A 26916-nucleotide genomic window follows, 5' to 3' on the forward strand; every position below is an offset into this window, starting at 1 on the left:
ATACTTTCCTGGATTTAATGCTACAGAAAGAAGCCCAGCTGCTTTTATTTATTTTTTAGAGAGTTGTGATGTGAATGAGAATGAGACAGACAGTAAGGAAAATGGGAGGAAGTTGGGCTGGAAACTCTACAGTCATGACATGTAGTAACTTCTTTCTATTATTCTGCCTTTTCATGTCGCACAAGCATGTGGATTCCATTTGACTGTAGCCAGCTCTGCCCTTCATCAGGCTCAAATTTCTCGCTATTGCAAAAGCAAGCTTGAGGGGGTTATCTTAAAGGAGGAAAACTTCAATAAGTAACCTAGTGTGTTTTTCACTGAATTCCTACACGGAAGAGGTGGTAGAAAGAGTTGCCTCCTTTATTCAAGCAGTCCTGCATTTGTGACCCTCAAGATTGAGCTCCCCTGTTTGCTGTAGAAGTGGATCCTCTGGGATACCTGAATTTCTGATGTTTATGTGCCATAACACAATGTCTGTAGTAGGAGGTTCCCCTTCAAGCACAGGTGCCGGAGAAAGGCAGCACACTTAGTGACAAATGCTACAGTCAGAACAAGTCTGATCCATCAAAGTGAGTTTCTCCACTTCCAGTGGCTGTAGTAAAACTGCACGCATAAAGAGGTTCACATGCTTACTGCCTTAATGCCTATTGTGGGATTTTTCTTAATTTTACGCATAGAGAATGATAATCAGAAGAATTTTGAGTCCTGCAACAATGTTTTAGCTAAACAAAGTGTAGTTAATGAGCATACATATTGCTAGTTCCTCTCAGATACAATGCTTTGTTTCTGCTTAGCTGACCCTTATTTTGAGTACCTGACCCTATTTATAGCTAGACTGGCCATGGTTAAAAATACAATTAAGTGTCTTGCACAAAGATGAAGTAAAGTCTAGCTTGTTCAAGAGCATGAGTCTCTTCTGAGCCAACGTCTTCCTTTTAACGCTGGTTTCCATATTGCTTGTGCTTTTATTAGAATTTTTCAGCAAGAAATCAGAAGTTCTGAAAAATAAAGGATTTTCAGTAAAAGTTGTATGCTTGCCTTCAACTTGTTCATTTTTTCCTCCTGGTAAGTTTAATTATTCTGGGGGGGAGTAAGACATTTAAATATCTGATAGAAAGTAGATGAGTGGTGTCAGGGAAAAAACATTTTAACCAAATTAATATTTTTCAGTGAAAAAGTACTGAAGAGGAATATCTTGCTGTATTTTTGCAAATTGATCAATCATTACCTCCTCGGGCTCTTGGTGCTTAGGACATATGTTTTGGTTTCTGTGACTCAAGTTCACTGTCTAGACATTTCCTTGATAATTAAGCATGCACCTTCATATAAGCCTGCCTTTGCTATTTAGTTTTTAACCCTTTATTGCAAATACATGTGTTTGCACTGAATACTACTATGAATTATATTTAGTATGGCATTCAAAAACATTGTGCATTTTTTAAACAATTTTAATGCCCAATACCTATCTCCATTCATTTTCTCTTGTGATTTCAGCTTTCGGACTTTATCCTGTTTTCTTATAATCTTTTTATCTTTTAGTTATCTCAAAACAGTAGTCTTTGTTATTCCGAATCTATGCTTACTCTATTTCAGGCATATATGGATTAAAGCAGAGAAAGTCTCTGTGCAGTATACTGTATTTATTCAATTTCCAGTACTTCACTGAAGGTGTCAGTATTTTCAAGGAGACTCCGGAGTTGTTAAAAATGTGTCAGTCTTATGTAGTCAGTACTATGGCTAAAATACACATGCAACAAGTTAAAGAGGATACTTAATTAAATCCTTAATTAAAGTTCAGTTTACCTGTCTGAGCTCTTAGTAGGGTACATATAGTTAGTAATGCAATAATGAAACCAAATTTTTGCAATTTTCTTTAAAAAGGGGCTGGGAGTAAGGGTTGGGAGGGGGACTGAACCAGCAGCTTTTTATTCATGTCAGAAAAATCTGGTTTAGTTCAACCATATTAGATATATTTTGTTCTGTTGGATTAAGTAACTTACTAAGAAAATTGATCCAAAGAAAGAAGAAAGACATGCACAGAACTTCCAAGCAGATTACTATGAGCCTGAGTCCATTCTCGAGTATGGTTCTCTTCAAGGTGTCAGCACTGCTGTCTGGCGACGATGGGAGGAGAGGTGCTGTTTCGGTCAGTGCTGCTGCTGCTACTTGGCAAACTGAGGTTTGAATGTAGTGATCAGGCAGAATTCCTGCTCGTGAAATGGCTGCACAAAAGGTATTGCTGCGTAGTGAGTTTGTTTAGACCAACAAATCAATACTTTGATATTATCCGTGCATTCAGCTGTTCCTACTCTGCTCCCCAGAAAAGCCAGTACCAGCGTAATCTTCAGAAGTCATGTACCTTTGTGGGGGAAAAATGTTCGTATTACCTGGGAGAGTAGCAGAGTTGCTTCTCAGGAGGCTCACTTCTTACTCAGTTTGTAATAAATACAATGCCTGTATCCAAGACATCCTGTGGATGTATTTGAGTTTTTACCTAGCTGGATTTTTGGAGACCATATCTTCAGTTTGGTCCTTCAAAGACTGTCATAACTTTTGCAAACACTTACTCTGCTTCTCTTGCCCTTTACCATTAAGGGTTATGATTCTTTTCTTTCCCTTTCCCTTGCCCCCTGATAAATTCCTGATAGTGGTTAACAAATGCACGTCTCAGTAATATAATCAATGCCTCTTACTATGGGTGAATGCAGAACTCCACACTTTTTGGTTCAGGCAAGCTGAGCTAGTAGGATGCAATATGGATCAGCTTTATTACCCCTTGGTCTCTAGGTATGGAGGCCTACTTTCAGACTAAATTTCAAAGTTTTGAATGCTATTCTAAATTATTTTTTTTTCCTGAGAATTAGTTTAAAAGGAACTTCAGAGCACAATAATGATCTCTGACTGAACCCAGCGATGGGCTTCAGAGAGCTGAGTGGTACGCAGACTTCTGTTGCCAGTGTTTTCCATTTGCGGGTTCTTAGCTATTGAAATTCGGTGAATTAGGCTGTAACTGGACAACAAGGGTGTAGCTGATTGAAGGGTTCACTGTCACTGAAAGAGATGGTCCCATGTTCTCCTCCCTCTGCTCCTTATTCTCTCGTGATGCTTAATTGACTCCTTGGTAAACGAAAGCACTTCAGAGGAGAACAGAAAAGTAATAGAGGAGGGAACTAGACTTTCTGTGACCATCGTGAGCCCCATGAGCTTGCCATTAAATCAGATTAGCACTACAGTCAGTGTGAGAGAGGCACAAGAGCCGTGTGTGAGTGAAAGAGAAAAGAGGTAGAATCAGGAGACAGCGAAGAAGTAAGTGAACTGCCACTTACAGTAGCCTTTTAGGTCAGCTGAGCTGTCTTGCCTGCCATCACTCTGAATTTTATAGCCTTTTTATGCCAACATAGACATGCAGCGTGAATAGACTGTGACCCACAATCTGGCCCTTCATATTCTTGAGAAAAGTCTCCCAGAAGGAATAGTATTTGAAGGAGAACGCAAGACGACTCTTAATGGACCATGAAGTGCTGACAGGCTGCTTTTAAAGCAAACAAAAGCCCAAACCATCCAAAATCCACACTTGTTTTTGTATGTTTTTGGATTCCAACTCCCTCAACATGTGTAGATGTCATACATAATATTACACTGAGTATGTTTTAGGTCATCAGTCTGTTACTTGCAGGATTAAAAATATGTCTTAAAAGATATTATGATCTGTCTGGAAGGCTGGTGAAAATGTATCCTTCTCATAGTTGTTAATCTCTACATCTGCCCCTCTAGAATGCTTTCATGTGATCTGCCCCTGTTGTTTTTTAAGCTTATGTGACTGATGCTAGATACAGATTATATAGATCAAATGTGAAAGAAGTATGATTATTTTACATACAATATAAAATTCAAAAAGCATGCTTTCATCTACCCACTCTTTAAAAAAAGGAAAGGGGAAGAAAGGTGTCAGACCTTACCCAGGGGATAATTATCTTCTGCACAGTGAGTTATATAAGAAACAGTGAACTCATCAATATGAGAATATCCCCCCAAGTTATAAAGTGAAAAAAGTAGAGGGTTGAAACTAAGAACAAAGGCTTGTCAGACTAAAATGGATACAGCTGTGCGTACAATTTGAATACTGTTCATAAGGAATTACACTAAGACTTCTACAAAAGGAATCGTGTGATCACCAAAGTGGACATTTCTGGAATTTAGAAATACAGCAGTAGTGGTGGAGTTTTTGTTCAGTGAATTTGAACATGTCGTCCTTGCTTAGGTATGTTACGCGACTGCTTCTTGCACCTTGAACGCTGACACTCAGATAGCCAGGGCTTTCCGTGAGCCTAATGCCCGAGAGCTGTAGCAGCTTTTGGGATGTTAGAAGGTGCTCAGTCACTGCGAGCAGCCCTGCCCTAAAACCTAAGAGGAGCGTGGTAGCTATTATTTGATGCAACTAAGGTTTTAAAAGAAAACCAACTTCATCTCCTACTGTTTTTCTTCTGTTTTGACAATATTAAGTGATTTCCTGAACTACTTCTGTGGTAAGAATACTTAGTAATTCAACACATGCAAAGGATAGGAGGGATTCTGTTTGAGAAAATCACTTGCAAATTCCTATTAATTTTGAGCACAATTAACACGGTGTTGGCCTTTCTTACTGCTAGTCAATATGATTGATGGCTTGCTTTCAGGGCAGTCGATTTAGTTTATTGAGGACTTTTAAACAGTGACTGATAGCTCTGTAAGTCAAAGAAAGAGTAGTTTAAAGGACTGCCAGAAAAAGTACTGAATATAAAATAATAGTTTTTTGAGATTAGAAATTGTACTAAAAAGTGTCATGGAAACATTAAATCGTTGCACCTTTCTGAGAAAGAATGTATAGCCAGAAAGCTTCCAGTCTTACTGACAACACGTTGAGATTTATTTTGTTTGCTATCTGTTATGATATAAATAACTTTGTTTTTTAATTCTTAATCTATCAGTTAATGTGTTGTACCAATATTCAAAATAAAGTCAAAATGTTCCTACTTGAAATATAATGATATATTTATCTGTCAGAAAACAAAATATATAATTCCTGAGGAGTTTTAGAAAAGCATTTACTTTATGTGAGGCAGAAGATATTTCTAAAAATGAAAGTGATAGGAAAACCCAAACTCATATGGTTGTGGGATGTGGATTTCCAACCCCTGTACAGCAGTCTAAAGCTGTCTCAGTAGCGTGAATTTCACTGATAGTCACAGACTAGTTAAGGCAGGAGGGCACCCTTGGAGGTTACCTGGTCCAACCCCCTGCTCAGAGCAGGGTCAGCCAGAGCAGGGGATCAGGGCCATGTGCAGTTGGGTTTTGATTATCTCCAGGGATGGAGATGACTTCTTCAGGATTTCCTATTATGTACTTAAAATACACTGTTCTTGCTACTGGTTGTTGTAAATATTATTGTGAGGAACTTAGCTCTCCCCAGGTATTGTAGATTGAATGCAGGTGACAAACTTGAAGATGAACAGTTCTGCCTGGGAACCACACATACAGATTCACAAGATTTATGTACCTTTGTACCTTTTCAAAATTGTAGCTGGCATCTTTTTGTGGGGAGGAGATTTCACAGGCAGCTTGGGTCCCTTTAAAAGCAAAATAGACCACTAGAGGAAATGATCCAACTCCTCCTTCTTTTCACTTTGGTCTGCAAACTTGGTTCTTAGCAGTTACCCAGTACCAGACTTAGTACTGTGTGGGTGCATCTTCAGCCACATAAGGGACCTGATCCAGCTTAAAACAAAGTTATGGCTGTTGGTTGGTTGGGGGTTTTTTTTGTAGGGTTTTATGTTGGGGTTTTTTTAAGGGTCTGAGATTAGTTTTCAGCTGGATCTGTTGAAAGAGTGAAGAGAAGCAGCCGAGCTGCCTTTGGTGGGCTGAAGGTTCTCAAGTAAATTTAGCCTAAAACGAAGGCTTGTAGACCTTTCATTCCTATGTTCTGAGCTTTTTAAAAATTGTATAATTTTGCCCTTTTAACTTGCCAGTCCTGATGTCCTTACAGTAATCTCCCTAGTGAAATAAATATGTAACTGGATGAGCCTATTTTCTTATACTTTAGATCCCTCAGGTTTTAATTTAATTTTGTTTTAAATCCTCAGGTTAGTGTTTGTTCATAGTGGTAGTTCTTTGCACTTGAAACTGAGAAACACATTTTTCCACAGATAAATTCTGCTTTAGCACAGACTATGGCTGGGAGACCATTTCAATAATAGAAATCATCAGTAGGTTGGTTGTTCTTGGCAAAGTCATATTCTATAATCCCCTGATACAGCTCATGTCTTTATGGCCAAAGGTACTCATACTTCCTTCATGGTCTGCATGTAATGAGAGTGGTTTGGTACTATTATTGTTCAACTTAAGGGTTTATTTAGGTGACATTAGTAAGAATAAGGACAACTTGATAGTGTTTGTAAAATTATTTTCCTATCTTCAGTGAAATATATTTCAGCAACATTGGTAATATGCTGTTATCATGCAGTAGTAGAAATAGCTGTTATAAAGATGTCAACAGTAGTTGCTGCTTTCCTCAGGAAGTTAAACAACATTGTGAGGCATTGTATCATTTCAATTTGACTTCATGCAGCTCAGGAGTCAGACGTGGAATATGTATGTTCAAGTTTTGCTGCAGTGGAAATAATCTGTGATGTTGGGGGGGGTCAAGCAATCTGTAAGCATCAATTCTCTGTAAATAAATAAATTAGGGATGACAAGATGGTTCTTGCCTCATGGGATATTAAAATTTTACTAAATATGTAGTTGAAATTCTGTAATGTTGAGGTTCATACAAGATCTTGGTTCTGGACAGATATGCTGTTCATGGAAGCATCATCTGGAGAAAAAGTGAGGTGGGTTAACCTTGGCTAAGGGCCAAACGCCTGCCCGGCTGCTCACTCAATCCTCAAACAAGACAGGGAGTAAATAGGATGGAAAAGCTCATGGATCACATAAAGACGGGCAGATCGTTTACTGATTACTGTCGCAGGCAAAACAGACTTGACTTGGAGAAAACTAAATTCATGCCAATTAATATAATGAGAAAGAAGGTAGTCAGAGTAGTGAGAAACAAACAAACAAAAAAACCCAACCAAAATTAAAACACCAGCTCTCCTCCACATTTTCCCAGGTTCAGCTTCACTCCTGACTCCTCTACTTCTTTCTCTCCAAGCAGCACAGGGGAATGGGGGCTCTTGTCAGTCCAGAAGGGCACCTCTTTGCTGCTCCTTCCTCCTCACACTTTTCCTCTGCTCCGGTGTGGGTTGTTCCCATGGGCTGCAGTCCTTCAGGATAAACTTGCTCCTGTGTGGGCTCTCCATGAGCTGCAGCTTCCTCCAGGGAACATCCACCTGCTGCAACACGGGGTCCTCCATGGGCTACAGTGTGGATATCTGCTCCAGTGTGGTCTCTCTGAGGGCGGCAGGGGAATCCCTGCTCCAGCACTTGGTGCACCTCCTCCCCCTCCTTCTTCTTCTCTCATCTCGGTGATCACAAGGCTGTTTCTCATGCTTTTTTTGTTCCTCTTTTCTTTTTGTCTTTTTCTGCCCTTTCTTACACATGCTTTTCTAGAGGCCCCCTCAGCCGTGCCCTGCGGTGGGTCGGTTGGAGCCGGCTGGAACCGGCTGTGTCCGGCACGGGGCAGCCCCAGCCTGTCCTCACAGCCGCCCAACTGCAGCCCCCCGCCAGCCCCGGGGCACCTGCCCCGAGCACAAAATGTCAGTAGTTCCACTGAAAAATGTAAAGCATAAAAGATTGTATAAAAAGATCATGTTTACCTTTCCCCAGATTTTTGAGGGGATGAAAGTAGGGAGGTCTACTACGATTTCTATGAAAATGTAGAGAGCATTGCATAGCAGACAGATAAATTTGTGCTATTTAGGAAATTTTCTTACCTTAACTGACTAAATGTACTAATCATTATTCTTTCTAAAAGTAATGTTAGGATGTTATTTTTTATATCAAAAAACAGTTAACATACATGCATCAAATTAAAATATTTTCCTTTATTTCTGTAGTAAGAAACAAATAGTTTTCTGCTTTGTTCAAGATGGGCCACGTCATTCCCTGTGGCCTTTCTTGGCTTGTGTTTTTGAGACTCTTGGGATGGGGACAGTAGTGGACTTTGTGGAAATTTTGCAGCACGCGTTTTGGTCATCTGCCTAAGGGCAGGTAAAAAGCCGACAGGAGTAGTTCATATGGTATTTCATATGTACATAGGATTTCCAAATAGTAAATGTCATTTTTCATCTTATTTGTACCTATTTGAAATAAATGTACAAATCTGATAATTGACATATATTCTGTTTACTATAATGATATTTGTACCTGCTAGCAATAATTTCAAAGACAGGGAAAGGCATCTGCTTGGATAGGTAGGCATTAGAAAATACTATTCCCTTTTCTACTATTTTAGCAGAATATATCTGGCTCATCTGTCAGAATTCCTGCTTGTCCTTCTTTGTGTGACATTGCATTGCTAAAACAGTTGACCAGTGACCTGTACAAATCAATGGACTATCTTTTCAATATTTGACAGATAGGTATGGATGAGTTGCATGCAATTAGTTGGTTTGTCTGTGTATGAATATTCTTGATGACAAGGCACCAAAGACCAGAGAACAGGAGGCAGCCCAGGGCTGCTTTTCTGTCTTACGCCTTCTCTGTGGCTGTCTCAACTCTATCAGACTTGCATGCTAAACGGAGTGGGAGCAGCAGTGGCAGTCTGATAATTTCTAATCTCCTCTGACATCAGTAGGTCCTGTCATTAAGTATATGTGAACAAAGAGAAGTGGAGGAGGAAAAAATTTGACTTCTGAGAAAAAGGCTTTGTGTTTGAAGGTGTTGCTTCTCTTACTTTGAATGTACTTACTTATATAGAAAACTGCTTTAATATACAGGAACCTTCCTGCCTTTTGCTGCCCTGTGTTGTTTACATGTTCCTGGTATAGTTGGCTGGGATCCTGATGTGTCTGTGTTTCCATGAAAATTTAGCTGTGGAAGGGCTGCTCTTCCAGATAATTAATCGACTAGTTTCAAAGCATCAGAGTGTGTTAACGGCTCCACTTTCAGAAATAATGTATATTTATAAATCAGTTTGAATTGGGTGAGAGTTTTGGCTCAGGGGACAAGGCTTGTTGGGGATTCTCACATTACGTTATTAGACTAGGTGACACAGTTGGAAAATATAGATTCCTTGGCTCTCAGGCACCAAGGTCAGAAACAGCAAACTTCAAGCTAATCACAAAAGAGAAGAGTTGCTTCAAGCTTAACTTAATTATATTGGGGAATTAAAGAGAAAACTCTTGTTGGTACTTTTTAGAGCAGAGGTGAATGTGAGCAAGTGGAGACTTGATAAGGTCATAGAAAATATTTAACAATTTGTAGATGAAAAATACTGAGAAGAGTGAAATGCTTTTAATAGCAAATCTCTTGCTGTCATGAAGAATTGTTCTGAGACCAAGGTACAAAGGCTGTCATCCTCCATCTCTAAAGACCTATACACTCCCATTCAGCCCTGCAGCTTAACTCCCCACCCAATTTTTACTGTAGTTCTGTTCAGTCACTATGTGACTTGCCCAAGCCTCATAGATTCCCTAGTAAGCTCTTAAGCCATCCTGAAAATTTGTGATACTTTCACCAACTGTTAAAAGCAACAGATTTTGCAACACATTGATGCTGTTTGATCAAAGAGAAATCACTTAGATGAAAAAGTTAATGTTAGAAGAAATAATTATTACTAGAGGCTTCTTGTGTTCTATTATTTATTATTTATACGGTTCTATAAATATACACATTTTTACAAAGAAAGGAAAAAACTATTTCATCAGTTACCATCTAAATTATACAAAGATGTACTTATTTTAAAAAACAGAGGAAGAAAGTGTAGCCTATTCTAAATGACCAAAACAAAATACAGATGTGTCTCTGCTTTGCCTTTTCGGAGAATTAGGGAAGGGAATGACAAGCAGCCATAATTTTTGATTTGCTTAGCTTGGTCATGTAAAGACATTTGTTTTCTTAGTTGTTTAAATACTATTTCACTTACATTTATAATGGGCTTCATATAGGTGGTATGAACTAATAATTTTATATGTTTATTGACTGGGGATGGAGAGAAAGAACAGCAATGCAACAGTATATTTCAAGAAGAATTAAAAGAAATGCTGAAAATTAAAATACAGTTGTTTTTTAAAAAACAGCCTTTTTAAAATGAATTTGACCAAGAAACTACATACAATTAATATGAAATCTGGCAAAGAGTTAATATGCGTACTATAGGGATGCCTAGAACTTCTAACATAATTATAGAGACTACAAGGCAAAATTTTGTCTAATAAAAAATTCAGTTTCTTAATAGCACAGAACCATTTCCCTAGATCTTTCCAGCTACGTAAGTAAAGCAGATTTTCAGAATTATTTTCCTTAAGTCATAGAATCATAGAATGGTTTGAGTTGGAAGGGACCCTTAAAGGTCAATCTAGTCCAACCCCCCCTGCAATGAGCAGGGACACCTTCAACTAGATCGGGTTGCTCAGAGCTCCAGCCAACCTGTTTCCAGGGAGGGGGCATCTACAACCTCTCTGGACAACCTGTTCCTGTGTTTCACCACCCTCATAAAAAATTTCTTGCTTATATCTAGTCTGAATCTACCCTCTTTTAGTTTAAAACAATTACCCCTTGTCCTGTTGCTACAGGCGCTGCTAAAAAGTCTGCCCCCATCTTTCTTATAAGCCCCTTTTAAGTGTTGAAAGGCTGCAATAAGGTGTCCCCGGAGCCTTCTATTCTCCAGGCTGAACAACCCCAACCCTCTCAGTCTGTCCTCATAGGAGAGGTGTTCCATCCCTCTGATGATTTTTGTGGCCCTCATCTGGACCCGCTCCAACAGGTCCATGTCTTTCCTGTACTGAGGACCCCAGAGCTGGACACAGTATTCCAGGTGGGGTCTCACCAGAGCAGAGTAGAGGGGCAAAGTCCTCTAAGAATTCTCCAATACACTGATAAAACATACATCAGATTGGTTGCCAAAGTGAAAATCATAAGAGCTCAGTAACGCAGGTCGTCTTATTTGTGAACACACTGCAGGAAGGAACAGGTATAGACAAGAAGCTGTCATTTTCCATAAGAAGAAGGCTTTTCTTATGTGCCATGACCATCATTTTAAAAGTTACTGTTTAAAATTATTAAAGCATATGTGTTTCCTTGTAAGTTATAGATTTTCCAATGCATTTTCTGCCACTAATTCAAAGAAAGTCTGTTTCTACTTCTAAGCAGATACCAACTAAAAGGGATAATTATATAGAAAGAAAAGATAAAAATCCATACGTTTACTTATATGTGGAGAAAGATAATTTGTTCTTGTTCTAAGTTGCAGGGTCTAGACTATACAGATGTTTGCATAAAGTATAATTGATGTAGTCCAAAAGCCACAGAAACTATTTTTACAACAGAATTAATTGGGTATTTCACACCTTGCTTAAGGATTTTAAAATCTCTCTAATTTTTATTTTATTTTTCTACCTATATTATCAATGAGACAAAAATATATGGAACCTCTGTAAGAACCAGAACAACTTCTAGTAGTATTAGTGTTGCTTCATCTTTACACCAATATTAAGTTGCATAAATGTGTATATATATATCTATATTACATCAGCAGAGTCGATGAGAGAGACTGAGGGCAACGTGAAATGCAGTCCTGATTCATCACCAGGCAATTTAATGTATAATTTCCTTGACCATCTCCATAAAAACTGGTAGCAGTATATTATCATACACTTATGAGAAAAATGAGCAGCACGGCTCAAAAAAAGCTGGGCAATTAATTAAATGATATGCTTGTTCATCTTGCAGGTCAAGCAGTTAATTGTGCCAAGAATTGCTTTGAAATCATGCATGCCTCAACTTAGACCTTTTGCCTCCCAAGAGAATTCCTCAGGTCTCACTGTGTATCACGCTTCCTGTGGATGCCGGTCTAATGCTAGCTAATCCTGTTAGCATGTATAATAGATACAGTGGTATCTGGAAATCTGAATCTGTATTCAGCAGTTCTACACACCAGCATAGGAAAAAATTGAAATCTTTGTGGCTTCTTGAACATGAGAATAAGATATGATTCAAGGTTAAAATTAGTGTCATGTGCTTTGATAATTCATACTTCACATGGCAGAGAAATAACTGCAAGATAGGATTAAAGATTTTTCAGCTAATTTTTGTACATTTCAACTCTACAGTGAATCTGTGTTTGAATGAGTTCCACGCTTTTCAGCTTCCCATGCTCCTGTATGTATAGGAATCTACTTTTCTAGTCCACTTTTCCTTTTGGATTTGATGTTTTCATACAAATCTCTATCAGAATGGTGTAGCTGATAAGGATTGGTTTGAATTTTTAATTTGTTTTATAAAGTGGAAAAAGATTCCTTCAGTTTAAGAATGCTGAATCTTGAATCTTCAGGAAATGTCCAGACAGTGCAAAAGCAATCTATAGACAATGGTATCTGATCCTTTGTAGGCTTTGGTCCTTCCCTGATATATAGAAGGTCTACCCATAACCCCAGTCAGTGTAAATACCAATCATCATTAGGTGTGGTGGTGAAGTGGGCAAAGATCAGGTCCAGTTGAGTTGTTGGGTTTGGTTTGGAGAAGTTCATAGTTGTAGTGATTATTCAGAAAGATTCAAATGGAATTGTAATATATATATATACCCACACACTATATATAGTATACATATATAGTGTATATATAATACAATGTATACTATATGTAAATGTACTATATGTAAATACTCTGTTGCAAATGTATTTATATTGCTTATAGTCCATCATATTGCACTCCAAGCATATACTTTATTAGTGACTATACACGTGTATGTCAACCAACTTCAGGTTCTTCAGGAAAATAACATTTCAAGAAATTTAAAAATATTGCCATTAAACAGAAACAAGGTTGTTTTTTTCAAAACCTGCTTTTTTATAGTACTCTTAGTAGAAGATGAGGCTGATTAAAAATTTATATATCTATGTTTAGGTATTTCCTGAGATGATTGCACAAAATCATGTTTTACATTTTTTTTTAATATTTGTAAGTGATGTCAGAGTTTCCTCAGCTGTGAGTGTAAGCCTATTGGTAAGTATGTGAACCAAAACAATGGCAAATGGACTTGTGCCTGTAACAACAAAACAATGATGTATTAGATGAACAATGTACAGGGCAAAGTACATTCTTGGCTACATCCCAACTGTTGCAAAGATTTTTTCCTCTCTCTCCTCAAAGCAAGAAAAAAGATGTTTTTCAATTTCATGTTAGCATTACTTCTGGAAACTGAGATCTTTCCTTCTTTATAGGATCAACAGCTTTTCAGAGATTAGAATGATGATCATACACAAAGGTCCAGCAGGTCAGGAGATCTGCTGCAATGGCTTCAAATAATACAATAAAATATATTAATGTAATATATACACCTAATTTAGAGGAAATAGAAGGCTTTCTTCCCTTTAAGCCTGCTGTGAGAAAAAAATTTCCATGCTTTTAAACAAAATTAACCTCATTTAAATGGAATCAACTTTGTTCTTCAATCCAGAAAGAGGACTAGGTCACATTGTTAGAGCAATCATCTTTAAATACTGTGAAGGTTTAAAAATAATAAATATAGATGCAGAAATGTCTATCCCGTAAGTGAGTATTACATAGGGTTTATTTGTACCATCTCTGTAAAAGTGAAAAGTATTTTATTTGTAATGCTTTTCAACCTCCACATTCAACAGATACGGAAAGAGGATTGATTTTCCAAGGATGTTCTGAAGAAAGTCATTCTTTCTTGGCATCATGTCTCACTAATTATTAGTACAATACCACAAACATCTCCAAGGCTTTGTAAGCCCTGTGGTACAGGGTGTATATGTAGTAACCATTTCTGTACAAAGACTTTACATTATAAAGGCATCAAAAAATAGAGGGAATGGAAAAGGAAACAACTTAAGAAGAGGCCAAAAATTTCCATTTTAAAATCACTGACATTTACTATGTTATTTGTTGAAAGTCTTCCATAATATTTTAATGACAAAGTTTGATTATTTCTAAGCTAGCCTTGTTTAACATGCCAGTGAGAACTTCCACTATTCCTTTATATCTTTAAGAAGAAAACCTGGAATTTACGGTTTCACTTTTTTCATGACCAGATCTTTTTGTATAAGACAGCACAGCCCTAATAAGGATCCCCATTGCATATAAGAGGAAGCTAATGAAGATCAGTGGGTATTTACTCCAGGTGACTGTCAGAAAAGATCCCATAATCGACTCTTTTTAGATTTCATATTCACTGACAAGCCAGTCGTCACCTCTCCAGCCACTGACCCATTCTTCATAGCTTCTGCAAATGGACATGAATTCAGTCAAAAGTTCATTCTATTTGTACAGTTTCTGGCCTTTAGCAATTCTTTTCTCGACATTTTGTTCCATCTGTCTTGTTAGGTTGGAGAATGTTTGTAGATCCCTTGAAATACATGAATATTTCTGAGATCACCTGACATAAGTGATGCTTATGTATTCCTCAGGAAACACCGATGTATCCTTTATGACAAAACAGAATAGTATCCTTGCACCAATATTGCTTGTTCATCATGTTCAATATTTTCAGTAGGGTTGATTGCTGAAAAAGATAGGTGAACTATTAATTAAAAACTGATCTGCTTATTCAGATCTCAAGTATTACAGGCTATCCTCCTACAGCGTGTCCTGGGAATACAAAGGTCCCTCTTTTGGCTCACTTGTTTATTGTTGACTCAATGAATTCAAGTTGCCTGTCTGCAGGCTTCATCCCTTTCTGACCTGTGTGTTTCTAGCCATTCGGTAAGAACAATTGTGAGTCTGAACCATGAAAAAGATGTGCTTGATAGCTGCAGTGGTGACCGAGACTGTAGTGGTTATTTTTGTTCTCTAATAAAGTGTGTCCTGTACTTAATCAAGGAATTTGTTTGAGAGGAATCCTAGGCTCCAAGTCAAGAAACAATTTAAAAGTATTTTTAAAGTTGTGTTGAATACGCTGCTGCTTAGAATGGAAATAAGTACATGCTTAAAGAGTTAGCTTTACAGGGGTGCTTTCCTGGATTGGGACCTCTATTGAATCACAGTCCTATTTAGTCTACATTTTAAAATTCTTGCTCGTTTCTCTTGTGAATACTTTGCTGTCTTAGTTGTTATGAATAGAGCTCTTTGTTTTCTCTATCTGGAATTTAGTCTAAATAATGACCTCCAATGAAATCCTTCTGTAAGGTCACAAATGCCTCTCACAGCCAAGCTAAAGTAAACATCCTAAATAATGATATTTTATTTTTTATGGACCTAATATATCACTGGCAAATATTGAAAGTTCTCCAGTAAGGGAATAGCAACTCACCACCTCGCTTTCATTGACCTGCAGGCTTCTTTTTCTTCTGAAGAGTTTGTTTAATTGCAAAGGACTGAACTCTAGAGTACTCACAGCACATATGGCTAATTTAAAGTCAGTAAGTTTGGTTCAGAAGATGATGGTTAACGTAGGCTGATTCTGTGTCAGTGAAAGTCGCTCAGCCCTAGGCAGTGTAGAGACTTTTCATTTTGAAGCACTCCCTTCTGATCCAGAGTATGGTGGTCCTTACATAGTCTCACGTTGAGATGCCTGAACAGACGACTTGCTTTTTCCTTTAAGGAAAAATGATAAACCAAAATCCTGAACAGTGTGTTATCTGATCCCATTATTAGGGAAGCCTGCAGCTGTTCATATTTTCTCTCCGCAGCACGTGTCACTGTGGCAAATGGAAAATATTTTCATCCTCTAGGATTACAGAGCTGCTGAAAAGCCATAAACAAAACATAACTAGAATTGTGCATGTAAGTGACAGTTAATGCCATGCCTCAGAAGAAGGTAAGGTAGAGAGGAAAAAAAACACAGAAGAGAATTCATACTTTCATTTGCAACAATACACTTCAGAGAGAGTTTCAGAAGAAATTATTACAGTTATCAGTGGAAATGTTTTGCTTCCATTGTTCTCAAACTAAGCACAAATACGTAAACATGAGGAAAGTACTTTTTATAGAGATGCATGTACATCTGTATGTATTTAAAAGTAAACCCCCAGTGTGTAAAGTGGGGATCCATCATTTAAAGTCATCCATATCAGAAAAGTCACAACGATATTAATATGCTTTAATGGTTTATTTCCCAGGGTATCTGACAGGCTTGCAGGACTTATTGATAATGAAGGAGAATGTGTCAATACTTGACTTTAAGATCTGATTTAGAAGCAAAGTGATTTTTTTCAAGGTCAGACAGAAAGTCTGTGTCTTAATTCTTGATTTCATCAGGCTAAGGCCCTAATCCTGGCGGTTTTACTCTTTTCTTGTGAGGAGAAGGTGGCCTTAGCATTTTTCTCAGTGTTGCTGATCCTTTCCACATTCTATCTCTAATTTATCCCAGCAGTACAGATGTGCTCAATGAAAAAACAATTATTAACAAAATAATTTGGAAACTTTTGGTTTGTGTTGTGGCTGGTTAAAGTGTTTTGAAACAGGGCTACCGATTCACGTCGCAGCGAAAGAAGAAGAGTAGGGTGGTGCTGTTTATTCAGACTCAGAGGAGAAGACACAGCACATCCTCTGCTTTTCATACTAAAGGTGCTGGCAATGAGTACTGATACACCCCTGGCATATCTAGAGGTCTCCCATCTCCCTCCTTTCCCCCACAGTTATGGCTCTTATTGGAGTGACATGGCAAAGCAGAAGCACATTACCAGTGTTTCCCAAACCGCCCCTTCCTGACATCCTGCTTTCTATCACACACCTGCTGAGCAGGGCTGCTGAAGGGTCCCGGTATTACAGGCTTCCTTTTGTGGGGCATCATTTTGACACTTCTGCACAACAGTGACACAGGTATTCCTGAATGAAATGCACCACACATCGCTTGAGTGGGCGCTGTTCCTGCTGGAAAAAGAAACTCTTCATAACTTAAATAGAAAAGTGGTAGTTGCAGCATGTATGTAGGAGGATCAATTCACCAGGGTGATGTCCTAAATATAAAAAAGATATAGCAGTGCCAGAAACCATTCATGTAGCTAATTAGGGGTGACCTGATAATCCATTTTCTTCAATTGCAGAGTGCTGAACAGAGAAAAACAGAGGCATTTTAAAAAAGGGGAGGGAGAAGGGGGCCTTTAGAAACCTGCTTTTAGTCTTGACATCTATAGCTACTCGGCTCCAGTGGACAGCTTCTTGTGGGCCAACCTGGCTGGGCTCTGCTGCCAGGCAGCCCTTCCCAAGGCAGAAAGAGCTGTACGAAAGTTCCCAGTTGTGCCACCGTACGTGAAAGTACATCTAATGTTTGCTACAAGTCTAAATGAACCAAACCCCAAAATGGCATGATCTTATGTCTTTTTACAGTAACAGTGAGGCTGTTGACTATGAATAGGCTCAGAATAGAAAGATCTTTATAGAAGGCATTACTTGGTGGCTAAGTATGGTCTGCTAACTCACCTCTGTTGCTTTTTCAAGTATTCAGACTAGTGTCTAGAAATAAACCCAGACATCTAGGCACTGAAACAAGAACAATATTTTAGGGTTTAAAAAGTTAATTCTGAAGATATAAACTGTCTACTGTTTAATTTAAAAAAAAAAAAAAAAAAAGTGACATTGTTACTACTTCAAAAATAATCTGATGAATGTGATTTGGTAGCCCGCTGGGACTGAGTGTTCACCTCCTTACCCGAGAGCACACAATAAAAATAACAAAAGCGGAAAATGGATTTAAAATGCTCTTTACCTGTTTAGGTGACAGGAAAGCCACAATCAGCAGAGTTGGAAATGCATATTTCACATCATGGACATCAAAAACACATGACATACTTCTAGCATCAAATCTATCCATTGCATCAGATCACATTTTAAAGATGAGCTGTTGAATTCATAGCTTTGATTTTCTAAGTGTGTTTTGCTGAACAAAAGCTATGAAATTGATATTTCCTTTCCATCTTTTTTAATTCCACCACTTAAAAAGCAGTGTCATACGAGTACAAAATGCCTGGGCATTCTTCATGAAGAGAACATACTGCAAGGTGAACAGTGATTTTACAATGTTAATTCGAGGGCATCAGAGGAGTATATATGGGCAGAAACTGGACAAAAAGGGGCATTCATTTCTTTGAGAGTCTGGATGAAGTGAAGGAACAGTTTTGTGTTTACAGTTGGGCCTTGGTTAAAGATTCTGTTTTACTGGATTTGGCTATCGTGTAATTATGAATTTCACCTTTATTTGACTGGTGACACAAAGTCATGATCTTTCTTCACACGCTGGCGCTGAAGTGCTGTTGGCACATCCACAGCACAGAGAGCAAGTGCCAGGACTTGGCACTCTCAGGCCCAGCAGTGTTTCCAGCTCCTGTGGTGCATTTGGGACTGGTTGGAAGTGCTAGATTTCACTTTTGGCCCACAATCCCAGAAGGATTCTGCAGCAGACATGGATTGCCATTCTAGATATGGACTATACCTTGTCCTGGTAGTTTGTTCTTCGTGCTTTCCCCTACCACATAATGTAGATGTGTACTACATGCTAACTGTAGAATGTAGTCAGAAAATTCCTACTTAAAATTCCCATCTTATTTCTGACATCTTTTGTATAACCAGAAGGGGCAAAACTCAAGGTGTAACTTATGCAATTAACCTGTTTCAAGTGTGTTTTTCTTCTCCACTTTGGAATACAGCTTTGGCACTATGAGAGGACCCATAGCAATGCAGTTCAGCATGGAGACAGCTGAAATCTGGGTCCAAAGTGACCTCACAATGTCTGATGGAAACAACTGGTTGTGCCTCAAGGCAGTTTTATGATGTCATTCCCTAGGGGAAGAAAAATGCCAAGCCTTTTGCTTGTTGATCTGTCTGAAATAGCATGAAAATTCATGACTGTCATGGCTGCTGGATATTCTCATGGCTTCAGAGGCCATGAGATGACCATGTAGGTTGGATACGGACTATTATACAACGTGTAGTTAAAAAAATGTGAATAATTGCAAGATCTGTCTTTATAATACCCTTTTACCTTGCATATTTCTGTCTTGCAGTTTGAGTGTTTTAATTGTACCATCTAAGAGGGATGACATCTGAATGACAGGTTATCGCTTATTTTGAAGTATAGCAACATACGTAATTTTCGTAATGGAATGGCTGTGTGAATGGTTGGCTAGCTTAATGAATTTCTCATTCAAAAGTTAGTATCGAGCCAACATCTATTTTACAAATGGAACAAATGGCTTGTAGGAGCAGGTGGCTGTTCACAGGAATTACTCCAGCAGGTCTGAGTTTATAAGGGAAGAATATCTTGTGCTCCGTTTTAGTTATGCCTATACAGTTTCACTACAGATGGCAGTAGCAGTTTCCCCAGCAAGGCCTTCTAAAGACTTCACTGATTGACCATAAAGCAATTGTTTTATGTCTTCCCCAAGGCACAAAAATCAGAACTGTGCCTAAGGAATTCTGGAATTTCTTTATAGTCGCAAGAACACTGAGGCTGCACAGTAACGTGTCTAAAATAATGCTTTCCTGTGACTCAAGTTTAATTGGAAATTATCATCTGACAGTATATATACTACATGGTGTTTTGGTGCCAGATATACTAAAATATGATCTTTAAACTTATTTCGTTTCAGTTGTAATTTTTATGATTTATTATAACAGTTATTTCAGTGGCTCAGTTTGGAAAGCTATTGTACTCCTTTTCTAGAGACAACAAAAAAGTATTTTCTGTTATTGTAGTTGGTAAGGAAAGAATAAAAAAAGCAACTTAAAAAGGAGCTGCCAATTAAAATGTTCTTTCTTAATAAATTTTTGAAACACATACTTGTTGCTTGACTTTTTTAAAATTCAAGCCACTTCTTATATATTTAAAGATTGTTTCAGAAGTTTAAATTTTGTCATTTAGTTTTCAAACCAATGGCCATATGCTTGTGTAAATCTTGAGTTCCTTGGTATAGTTTTATACCCTGCACAAAGTCAGGAGAGACCGAGCAAGGAAGAGATTTAAAAATTACTCTAGAATGAGAAATAAATGCCAGTTAAGATTCAGTACTTGGTAGAACCTCATTGCCTCTGTGAGATTTCTATCTGTTCCTTCATCTCAGACTGCCCAGCAAGACGGCTGTTGTTGGTATAATTTGTATAGGGGAGGATTGTGAGTATTTCATGGAAATACATCTACATATAATTCTTCAGATAATTAATCACATCTATTCTGTGTCATATCTGGCACGCTTACAAAACCATGACAGATCTGGCCAGATTTTGGCTCTCCCTTTGGGAAAATACAACTACTGTATGTCAAATCTTGCCAAATTGCTGCATGTAAAATACTTACTCTTGCTACACTGGTAATAAGTCATATTCAAATACTTTTTTGCTACCATTTTAATACAAATATTTAGGTAATAAACTAGTTACTTTCTTATTTTAAATTGTACAGTGCCTGCAATTATTAATGGAAAAATGCTAATTTTCACATGATAATACTCTAGACCTGTATTTCTAATGAATAAAAGTACATTATTCAGAGCATAGTTTACAATCTGAAATCAAGTGCTTTGTTTGTATGAACATTGTGGACGAGTTACCTGTGACTGTATAGGTCCCAAGTGATAACGTGATGTCAGTTCATTTCTTTAGTCTGTGGAGTCACAAGTCACTATCAAGATCTGAACATTAAATTAGTGAAAGAAAAAAAAAAAAAAACAACCAGATTATTTTCTTTAAAATTCAATTTTCTCTTACGTGACATGCAAAGAAAAAAATGCCTTGTAGTTCAGTGACATCTTGATTGTTTGCAAACTACAGCCCCATCATCCATAATTGCTTCAGCTTTGGAAGATAAATCTCTGTACATGGGAAGGGATACATTGCCTTGCATCCCTCTGATACTTTCCAGAACTGAAAACTGTAGCTGACATTAAAGGCATTCTGTGGTGATTTTCTTGTAAATATGACACCGGTGATAAAAAGCAGCCCTGCAGCACCCACAGTTAACTGCTCAATTTCAGGCGCCAGTGGCATGATGTCGTTCCATGCCCATGAAATCACCTGTGGCATGTATTTCCCCCTCCAAAAATCCTGGTGTTCAGGGTACTTGTAGGAAAGTGGCCACCCTCTGTCAGTATCTCAGAAAAATGAAATTATTTAAAAGTGGATGCAATGGTTAAGAACAAAATGCCATATAAGAGTAGTGTAGTATCCAGAAAATTGATATGCTTATTGCAAAGTGAAAAAGAGAAGCCAGTCTAACAACCATTAGAGAAGAGAGCTGATGGGTTTAAACTGAAGCATGTGGGGGACATTTTATTCCAAGTTCTTCTCGGAATCCTTATTCTGAAACAACATATGTAGGCAGTATGTCATTTCCTTCTATATCTACCACCTCATTAATACAGGCTGGCAGCAGGAAAAGAAAAAAGAAGAATGTGCAAGGCTTGCTACATATAGTAAAAGGGGCTTTTGCATACTGTAAAAATAGCTTTCCTATTCTGTGTTATCACTACTGATCAGTGACAACAGTGTTTTTCTAAATACGTGCCATTAAGATTTTGACACCTATCTGAGCTGCCTGAAAACCTACCAACCAACCTGCAAAAGCCTGGACTTTGTGTAAATACCAGTTCTAGTTTCAAAATACTGGTGAAAACTAAAGGCGTTTGTCTCTGCTTTAGGGGGGAATATGTGTACCTTTGTGTATATGCATACCCTTGCATTTCATGTACAAGTATAGAATTTGGATAGAGGATATAACAACAGAAGGCTATGGGGGGGGGTGGGGGGGTGGGGGTGGGGAGAGAGATTTATTAATACTGTGCTCACACCTAATATTTCCACACTAACAGCTGTGCAACAAAGTTACGCTACTTTGGGCTTCATCCCCATGAGTTGCGTAGAGATCTTCTTTCTGAGGACTGGGAGTTGTCAAATGTGGACTATGGGGAGCTCATTTGCACAGGTTCCATAACTCGTAGCTGGAGACCTGGGGATTTTGGTCTGTGTCAGGACATCTGCAGCAGGTTTACTTTTCATGTACAGAGTAGCTGGCTTGGTTCACAGCTAGGGTCAGGAGTCTCTCAGGGGCTGTAAGGCTCACAAGGCCATGAAGGTTCTGAAGATTTGTCTTGCTTTGCCAATGCCATTGTTTTGGACCTGTTGAGCTCTGACATGGTGATTTTTCTTCTTTTGCCTGTACCTCCATGGATGAAGCACATGAATTCTGAATTTGGTGTCCATCTGCTTCTTTGGTACCGATCCCGTGTTTTATCCAGTATGAGTCGAAATAGGAACTGTCAGAAGTGAGTAAATGATGGCACATTTCATGCTAAATGGTGGTAAGATGACTCTAGAAGGTTACAGGAATATTACAGAGTCACATAGGAAAGGGAGTGCCTCTCTTACACATTCGCATTAATTATTTTTATGTTGCAGTTGCAACTGACTTCCCCACTTGATTTGTAAGGTGCATGGCAACGGAATGTAGCTTTTTAGTTTTTAATTAGTCTCTCTTTTCAGTTTGTGTATGGAAATATTCATAATACTCTATTTGATCAAAGGCTTTGAAATTATTTTGTATCATTCATTTGTATAAAGTATGTTCTCAGTATTTTTAGCGCATTAGAGAGAATGTAACTTCTTGTAAGTTAATTTTAGGAGTTGAGAGAGAAGGAAAAGTGTTACAGTTTCTATTTCTTTTAGGTCTTTTATGACCTAAACTGTTTTTCATCATGGAACCTATTGCTAAAACAGTTTTCTGAAAAGAAAATAGTGTTTACAAAGTAAACATTTTTTCTGGCTGCAAGATTGTTTGCTGTCCAGGAAGCAAACACATTCTAGTTCATTACATATATTTGGAGTGTATGAAAGGAAAATAAGTTTATACATTTAAAATGTGCAGCTCACAGACTTTCCGGCTGGAACCCACTTGGGAGTCATAACACATTTCCAGGACCTCCCCTAGTGAGACTCCTCAGATATCAGAGTAGTAGTGACTCATCGACCGCAGGAGAGGCAATTGAATTAAAACTTAAATATTTATGTGTCTGACTCACTCAAATTGCAAAACAAATACAGCCCGATTTCTGGGTGAGATATCTGTGTTTCTCAAGAAATGTTGGAGCTGGTATTTCAAGAGCTGCAGTGGCCTGAATTTGGCTGTTGGTCCTTGTTTTCATACCTTTTTTTTTTTTTTTTTTTTTTTTAAAGTGGTTTTCACAGCTTTGGAACTGTAGAAATAGGGCTATTATAGCTTAGTTATTAAATACGTTTGAAGTACTTGATAGTAGTGCAGAAATGGAATTTCTATCAGATGGTTCAGCACGCTCTTTTGCACTCGTAACTATTGCTTTTGGATATACTGAGGGTTCGAGGTAAAGGTGGCTGTAAACGTTACTGCATTAGAACAATGTCATCCTCCCCTCACTTCCCAAATACATAAATGACTGTCTGAGATGAAGTACAAAGAAAAACTGAGTAAAGGAAGAGATGCTGTAACTACTGCTGCCACGCTGTGTTTTTGGCAAGTCCAGAGATTGACAGTAACAGCCACCAGGTCAAATGTCTTGGTCTCCCCAGCACAGCATCAAGATCTTTGCAAAAAAGTTCAGCTTGATCCTCTGAATTTGTTTCTGAAGCTGGTCTTGCTAACTAAATACAGCGCAGATGTCGCTACCCACACTCCACCGGCCCTTCCCCCCGCAGTCAGGTGCTGGGTCTGAGGCCATTTCATTCTTCCAGGTCAGTCTTGTTTGGAGAAGGCTATAATATATACCTAATTACCTTACAGCTAAGAAAGCCTTAGCAGAGCTTATGTATTGAAAACTGAGCATGTGCTTGCTACAGTCATAATTTGAACTTAACTATTTAATTACACATTTTCTGATCCAAAATCTTGATTTCCAGCTTGCCTTTGAACAAGAAGTACAGGCACTTGTCTGTCATCAGCAAGATATGAGGTATTTCATGAGAGTACAAATAAAGCTGTTGTTCTGCAAACCCAAGTACGGCAAGTGATTTTAAGACAGCTTTCTGAACAACACAAAAGTGTGATCGGAAAATACAACCAAATGTTCTATTCAACATTCTTTATTTAAAGAATGTCTGATGTGCTACTGCCAATAATTATGAGATCTTCATGGCCAATGGAAAAAATATACAACTTGTTCCAGTTGTCTTTTTGGTTTTTAATGCTATTTAGCTGCGGATCAGAAGTATCTTCTGCCACTCCTATTTTCATGTCTTAAACAGATTTATAGATTTGGCTTGAAAGACAGCATCAAGATGTTCAAGCTTAATTTACATGTATAGATGAGTTATCCACAACTAAATCATAATACTGTCTTAGGCTCTTTTTCTAATGCTGAATTGCTCTGCTATGCAATGCATGTTGTTTATCCTTCTAGTTGCAGTGGGCATGATCCCACATATTAAATAAAATCAAATTAAGCTGTATTTTTGACAAATCTCATATTCTTTGATCAACTTCAGCTTCACAAACACTTTGAATTAAATTTGGATGATCGGTCCCATCCCAAGTTACAGTCGTAACCGCAGTTTGGTATGGCAGAGTTGCTTAGCATAAAGTAAAAATCACATTTCAGTATGAATTTGTGATTATAGGTGTGTGTCTATTATAATTTAAAAGAAATTTTAGGATAGCATGGTATTAGATTTCTTCATCACACAAAAGGATTTGGCTAACTTTGAGACAGCTTTCTTTTAATATATTGAGTTGGGTTTTTTTCTTAAATTCAATTGTGCTTGTTGCGGGGAAGCTAAGTCTTTGGCTAAAATAAAAGCTAGGAAGAGTTCATCCACTGTAAAACAAAATAAATATACCTTGCTGCTGCCATCTCTGAAGGTCATAAAAATATTACGGATTTGAGGGACCTTGATCAGTTTACATAAGGGATTACAAAATGTGGTTGCCTGTAATACCAAGGGACGGTACTTGATGACCTAAGAATTTTCTTCCAGTTTTTCATTATTAAAAGCCAGTCATAGGAGAGAAAACAAAACCATAATCACTGATGTATTATATTAGATGCTCAGTACATAGTCTGCTACTTAGGCAATAAATGCTGCGTTGCTGAGGTCCACCAGCTGAACCACATGAAACTGAGTGAATGACACAGCTGAGCATCAGATGCTGCTCAAGCCGAGAATTGTACAGACCAACACTTCACGGATTTCCACTTGCGTATTTGCACATTGTAAACAGTACATAACAGGTTACGCTGGGAGGACCTAAACTCTAATTCATGTAAGAAGGTGAAAAAATGTCAAATTTTCCTTTGAGGCCTCTGACATCAATAACCTGAGGGAGCATTTTGTCTGGTTTACTAAAATTCGCAGGCAAATCAACAGCATGTTTTAGTCATAGTATCAGAAGCTGCTTATAATGCTAATAAAAAAATCACTTGAGGGCAGCCTTCCCTGGGCCATTATGTTGGTATGGTTTCAGTTCCATTTTCACATCATTTCAGCCTGTTAAGAATAAATAGCAAATATTATGGCATGCAGTTGTTCCTGGAGCTGCCTCATTACCACTTCCTTAATAACTCTTTACAGTCTGGTAACTGTTTCACTATTTAGGTTAACAATACTGACAAATTTTATTGTTTCCAGTAAAAAATATACCCAAATTTAGTTGTAACTGTCCTCTCGAAGGAAAGTATTAATAAATATTGCCAACTGTCTTCCTATGTCAGCTTTATATTTGTATCAGCTCCGTGTATTTCTGATGAAAGCTACATTTGTTGAAAGCAAAATAAAACAGCAGAAATGTGGGGGGAGGGTGTGCGTGGGTGTGTGTTACAGGTTTTCTTTAAAAGCCAAAAAATTAAATTAAAATAATATATTTTCAGCATGCTTTTCAGGAACATATTTTCAGCTTGAGTGCTTTCAGAGTGCTTTAGTGAAGCTTCGAAAGATTGCTTAAAAGGTTTAATCATATTATTTTACAGCCATTGTAATCACATCATTATTATTCTTCAGGAGAACTGAAAACCTAAGGTATGTGCTGTGATTTACTATATCCAGAATTAATCTGAAGAAGTCTCTGAATAAGGAAGAATACATGTAATGCAACACATTTTAAAAGTAGTATAATTTATACATGGTCAATGAAGAGAGAGGTAAACTATAAGCCTTGTATTTTCTGGGATGACTTGTGACTATAATAACTTTTATCCTTTTGGCTGACTTGACACTTTGAAACAGTGAGTGAGAGAAAGGGCTAAGGCAAATATGCCAAGGCAAAGTGAACACTGGGAATAGTCTGTGACTTTTTACATTACCTTTCTGTCTTTTATGTATGTGGAGTTTTCTCTCTTTTAGAAGTTAAGTACTAAAGGTTTTATTTGAATAAAACCTGTTTTTTTTATCCTCTGGTCCACTTTGGGTACTCAGCATAAGAGAAGGGTGTAGGTGTATTCACCCTAAAGATCTGACCCATTCAGAGCCCCATCTCACCACACAAGAAATAGAAAAAAGCCCAAGCGATGTAACACCACAGCTTCAAGTTTATTGTTTTTTCATCTTTCCACAAAATGAAGTTGTTTGAGTTTCTGTAAGACATCCTGGCATGTCTACTCAACAGGGATATTAAAGCAGTTGTGCAGCATTACTTGTTTCATGTACAGAAGTGAGTTAGTTTTTATTTATTTATTTATTTACTTATCTTTGTGTTGTGATTTGGTTCAGGTTGTTAGGGAATTGCAGTGAGTTATAAGAGTGTCCATTTACCTTAGAATGTCACAGGAATGTCACAGTTGGTAACACGGCACTGAATGATATTTTGGAGAAGCTATATTTTTAGCTTTGTTTGCTACTTTTCTTCTTCTGTTGGTTGATACAGATGTTAGG

At 37.9% G+C, this 26916-nt stretch overlaps 1 protein-coding gene across 1 annotated transcript in view; it reads left to right on the top strand.

Moving 5' to 3' along the window:
- The first annotated feature begins 2123 nt into the window (after window positions 1-2123).
- The window catches only part of ROBO1 (roundabout guidance receptor 1), a 314109-nt gene continuing 289316 nt past the window's right edge, over window positions 2124-26916 (top strand). The window contains exon 1 of the mRNA XM_074860762.1: window positions 2124-2233. Within this exon, the coding sequence (XP_074716863.1) occupies window positions 2124-2233 (110 nt within the window). The remainder of the gene's footprint in view (window positions 2234-26916) is intronic.

This window comes from Strix uralensis, chromosome 2 (genome assembly GCF_047716275.1).
Source record: "Strix uralensis isolate ZFMK-TIS-50842 chromosome 2, bStrUra1, whole genome shotgun sequence".
Taxonomy (NCBI): Eukaryota; Metazoa; Chordata; class Aves; order Strigiformes; family Strigidae; genus Strix; species Strix uralensis.